This window comes from Monodelphis domestica, chromosome 4 (assembly GCF_027887165.1).
Source record: "Monodelphis domestica isolate mMonDom1 chromosome 4, mMonDom1.pri, whole genome shotgun sequence".
Taxonomy (NCBI): domain Eukaryota; kingdom Metazoa; phylum Chordata; class Mammalia; order Didelphimorphia; family Didelphidae; genus Monodelphis; species Monodelphis domestica.
The window spans coordinates 419,310,371-419,315,571 of record NC_077230.1 but is presented as its reverse complement, the minus strand read 5'-3'; the positions used below and the strand labels follow the sequence as shown (position 1 = coordinate 419,315,571).

The 5,201-nt window shown below is 46.5% G+C and overlaps 1 protein-coding gene across 1 annotated transcript in view; it reads left to right on the top strand.

Moving 5' to 3' along the window:
* The window catches only part of LOC103106014 (cytochrome P450 2F2-like), a 19,267-nt gene extending 14,271 nt beyond the window's left edge, over positions 1 to 4,996 (top strand). The window contains exons 6-9 of the mRNA XM_056796223.1: positions 1 to 65; positions 2,290 to 2,477; positions 2,947 to 3,088; positions 3,433 to 4,996. The exon at positions 1 to 65 is cut by the window's left edge and continues 77 nt beyond it. Of these exons, the coding sequence (XP_056652201.1) occupies positions 1 to 65; positions 2,290 to 2,477; positions 2,947 to 3,088; positions 3,433 to 3,614 (577 nt within the window). The 3' untranslated portion in view covers positions 3,615 to 4,996. The remainder of the gene's footprint in view (positions 66 to 2,289; positions 2,478 to 2,946; positions 3,089 to 3,432) is intronic.
* Positions 4,997 to 5,201: the final 205 nt, after the last annotated feature.

Genomic DNA, 5,201 nt, shown 5'->3' with positions numbered 1-5,201 from the left:
AGAGACAGTGAGTTCCACTCTTCGCTATGGACTCCTCATCCTTCTCAAACATCCTGATGTGGAAGGTGAGAAATCCTACCAAATCCAACACCAAGATGGCTGCTTGGGAGCAACAAAAAATAAATCCACTGTCATTGATGTGCCAGGCATTGTGCTATGTGCTGGAGATATCAAAGAAGGGCACAAAACAGTCCTTGCTCTCAAGGAGGGTACATTCTAATGGGGGAGGCAGTTTTTGAGTGATTAGATACAGAAAAGATCTCTCCATGATAGATGGAAGGAAATCTGAAGAGGGAAGACATTAGTGGCTGAGGATCCTGGAAAGGGGTCCTGTGGAAGGTGGGATTGGAGTTGAGCCCTGAAGGAAGCTCAGGAAGTCAGTAGATGGGAATGAGAGGGCAGAACACTCCAGTCAAAGGGGACATCCAGTCCAAAGACTGGTGATGGAGAGTTGTGTTCAAAGAACTTCAAATAGGTCAGGATAACTGCATCCTGGAGTTTATGGCAGGGAGCCAGGAGTAAGTCTGGAAAAGAAGAAAAAAGAAGAATGACACAGAGGGTTTAATATTTGACCCTAGAGGCAATAGGGAGTCATAGAAACTCATTGAGCATAAAAACCTGCATTTTAGGAAAATCACCTTGGCAGCTGAGAGGAGGATGGATTGGAAGGGGAAGGGGCAGATGAAGCAGAAAGACCATTTAGGGTGTTACTACAATAACTCCAGGTGACAGATGGTGAGGATATGAAGTAGGTCTGTAGTAAGTATAAGCTGAAAGAAAGAACTGTTGGAGTCTGATTGCAGATCAAAGAATGCCATCTTTCACTTTATTTCCTTCATGAGTTTTTTGTTGTATATGGAATATGTGTCTTGTCAAAGAGTGAGCAATATGGAACTATGGATTGCATGAAAGCACTGGAATAACCTATATCAGACTATTTGCCACCAGGGGAGGCAGAGGGAGGGAAAGTATCTGAATCATAAAATGGCAGAAAACAATTGTCAAAAACTGTTTCTATGTGTAATTGAAAACAAAGTTTAAGTTTTTTCTAAAGTAAATATAGACTATTAGATGGTGCTGTGCTGAAATTTAGAGACAGAAAGACGAGTTAAAATCTTTCCTCAGATCTTAGCAAGCTATATGACCCTGGGCAAGTCACTTACCTGCTTATCTCAGTTTCCTCAATTGTAAAATTGGCATAATAATAATTCCTACTTTGCAGGGTGAGCTGTTGTGAGGAAAATATGAGATAATAAATATAAAGCTCTTTGCAAACTGTATCCATGCTAGATAGCATGAGTGAGGAACTATATCCCTGTTCTGCCTCTGGGGCAATGGAATACAGCTCTTCTCATGAAATTTCAGAGCCCTATCATGCTTCCCTGAGTCTTCTCTTCTCCAGGCTACTTAGAGTCAAATGCTTATATGGCATTTGGTATGTATTTGGCACTTCTCACTACGTGGCTTTTCTTATCTACCTGTTAACTTTTCTTTCTGTCATATCACCCCGTTGACTCATATTAGGTTTCTGGTTCATTAAAATCCCCAGCTCTTTTCCCGACAAATTTTTGGCTATCCATACCTTCCCCATCTCACACTTGCACAGTTGATTTAAACACCTAAACTGTCCAGAAGAAAACTTCTGGACATATAAGTATCTCCATCTACTGGAAAATCATAGGATCACAGGCATAGGGCTAGAAAGGGACCATTTAGTTAGAACCCCTTTATTTTACAGATGAGTAAACTGAGACCCATAGAGTTAAGAAAGTCAAATAACTTTCCCAAGGTAGTGTATCAGAGGTAGGGTCTGAACTTAGGTCTCCCCGTCCTGCTGGTGGTCTAACACTACTCCATCTCACCACAACCTCCCCAAGCAAAAGGATTGGGAAATCTCTAGCTCTCTAATGTGGATCCCCAAGGCCATCTCAATGGCCCAGGTCCCAAGTTCTGTGCTGAGATTAGGAGTGGATGATACAACAACCTTGAAAGAATTAGGCATTCTGGTAGAATGACCATGATGAAACATGTTACCCACTTCCTAACAGAGAGATGAAGGACTCAGAAAGCAGAATGAGACTGGGGGTGGGGGTGGGGAATATGGTCAAAAAGAATATGGATTTGGGTTTAATGGATTTTCTTTTTCTTTTCTTCTCAACTAGAATCAGGGTGGAGGTGGTGTTAGAGGGTGAGAAGGTAGGTTTTTGCTGAGACTGTAAAAAAATAAAACCTAGAAAAAGAATGGATTCTTCTACTCATGTCCTCTTTTCATACCTGTTCCCTTCCTAGCCCAACTCCACAAGGAAATCGATGAGGTAATTGGGCCAAGTCGCCCCCCCAGCATGGAGGACCGGGTGAAGATGCCCTACATGGATGCTGTCATCCATGAGATTCAGCGCTTTACAGACATTGTCCCGATGTCAGTTCCTCACACAGTCACTCGGGCTACCACATTCCGTGGCTACCATCTCCCCAAGGTAGGGAGGGGGCTCTCTCTCAATCCCCAAACTCACCCCAGGAGTCCTTGCTCAGAGTCTATCACCCTACTCCCCATCTCCCATGACTCTTTGCTCATTCTGCTGTGCCTATGACATCTCAGTACTCCGTGATGCCAGCACAAAGTTGGAGAAAGCTAGGACTAAAAGGACTCTTAGACACCACCTAGCCTTGCCTCTATCATTTATTTTTTAGAGAAGGAAACTGAGGCTCAAAGAGTAAGAGATTTGTCCAAAGTCACACAACCATTAGTGAATGGTGTAACTGAGATTTGAACCCTAGGTTTTCTAACTCCAAATCCATTCCTCAATTTCCATCATGACACACTGCTAATCCACCTTGGCCATCAGAGAGTCTGATCGTCTTTCCCTGTGCTGGGGTGGCTCTCCAGGATTTCCTCTGAGCTCTGAGCTCTCTGAGCTCCCCCTCTCTCATCCTCTGACCTTCCAGGATTTGAATATCATCCCCCTGCTATGCACAGCCCACTTTGACCACACTCAGTTCAAAGATCCAGAGAAGTTTGACCCTGCGCACTTTCTGGACAAAGAAGGAAAGTTTAAGAAGAATGAAGCCTTTCTGGCCTTCTCAGCAGGTTGTAGCTGCATTTATGTACTCCTCTCTCCTCCTCCACTGTCCCTCAGCCTCTTCTTTGTCTCCCACTCTCTCAGTCCCTGTCTCCCCATCTCTGTTCCTCAGTCTCTCCTCTATGGCTCCCTTTCTCCCTTTCCCCAGTCTTACAGTCTTCTCTGTCCCTGCCCCTCAGTAGATACCCTCTGTGTCTCCCCTCAGATCCTGTGACTCTCATTCTGTTCCCCAGCCTCTCCTATCTCTCTGCCCCTGCTCCTCAACCCCTCCTTTCTGTCTTCACTCTTAATTCCTGCCTCTTTCCTCTCTCTCTGTCCCTTGTCCCTTAGTGTCCTTTTCTTCTCTCCCCAGGGAAGCGGCTATGTCTGGGAGAAGGCCTGGCCCTCACTGAGCTCTTCATTTTTCTCACAAGCCTCCTGCAACGCTTCTCTCTAAGCCTGGATGGCTCCAGGGATGCCCTAGACTTATCTCCTGAATCTCAGGGTTTGGGCAGTCTACCTAGACCTTACAAACTCCGCCTGCTACCCCACTGATGTGGGATCGTGGACCCCTTCATCTATGACAGTAATGGCAAACCTTTTAGAGATGGAGTGCTTGACCCCACCCCCATCCCCCCAAGCCATCACGCCATGCCTCCCATTGAGCATCAGGTGTGCCCTGCCCCCTACCTTTATCCCACACAGAGGAGGGAGAAAGTGCTCCCATTGGGCTGTGTGACAGAGGGGTGGGTGATGTGAAAAAATGTCATCACGAACAGTGGAGAGGGGGAAGAGAGCAGCTGTTCCCAGGTCCCTATGCCTTTGTAGGGGCCAACCATGTGCTCACAAAAAGTGCTCTGTGTGCCATCTTTGGCACCCATGCCATAGGTTTACCATCACTAATCTATGTATTCCCCTTCATTTCCCAGAACCTAGAACCCCTCATCATCTCTTGGGATCTCCCATGTCCCTCCAGGTAAAAAACATTGGGAACCCCATTTACCCCAAAAATCTGTGCCCCATTAACCTCTTATTGCCCCCTTTATCCCTAATAATTCTCTTCATTATGGAGATTTTTCACCCCTCCTGTCACCCGGGGTACCTCAGAAGATATCAAGAATCCTTAACATTGTAGAGATCACCCTGGAAGCTCCATTTCCTCTGGGACCTCCTCTTCAAGGCCAAGAAGCACCCAGGAATCCACTCACTGTGAGACTCTTAACTCCCCAGGAATCTGGGCTCCTTTAGGCTCTTGTTTTCCCTTAACCCCAATGGTTCCTAGCATTGTAAAGATTCCCAAGTTATCCTAGGCACCTAAACCCTGTTATTTCCCTTGGGAACTTCCCCTCAAATCAAGGGACTCACTTAGAAGCTCCTATCACTGTGGGCCAAACTCTCAACACCTCAAGTTTCTGCTGAACCAATCTCTCCCCTCTACCTGGAAGCCCTCCTTCTAGGAATGAGGACCATTGTAAACCAAAGAGCTTTCCTACTCACATTGAGCCCTGGAAACCCAATCTCTCCATTCTCCACTTTTCAGCATTTCTAGCCCAGCTCCACCCAGACTGGATAGAGGGGTGGCCATGGGCTGGGAGGAGAACCTAAGGGTGAAGGATAGTTGGGAAGCTCCACAAGGGGAATCAAGGAGGCTCAGAAGACTCAAGAAACATCTAGCCCAGCCCTACTAACTCATTCAAATTGAGTTCCACTTCCCCTCCTCTAACAGAGGAGGTAGATCAAAGACATTTAACCCAATGATCTTTCCTCCCCTGGAGCCTGCCTTGCCCTGTATGCCATCAAAGGATTCAAGGGGAACACCTAGTCCCAGCCCACTTCAAGGATCTCCATTATTTGCCATGAACCCTTTTCCTAGCATCTGTCCCCCTGTAGCAAGGTAAACAGAGTTGGACAATAAAAAGGAGTTCCTCAAAACCAGATGATCCTCCAGTCTTGCTGTCTAAAGGCCCCATATCTTGGAGGGGAGAGAGGCAGAGGAGACACCCAGCCTGGGAATTTGCCAGAATGTATTTATTGTTCCAACACCTCTCCTTCCCCGCCCTTCCACATGTTCCTGAGAATGGCGACTCAACCAACCAGTCTGAACACTAGCCCAGCTTGGGAGTGACTGTTTCTGGGACAGAG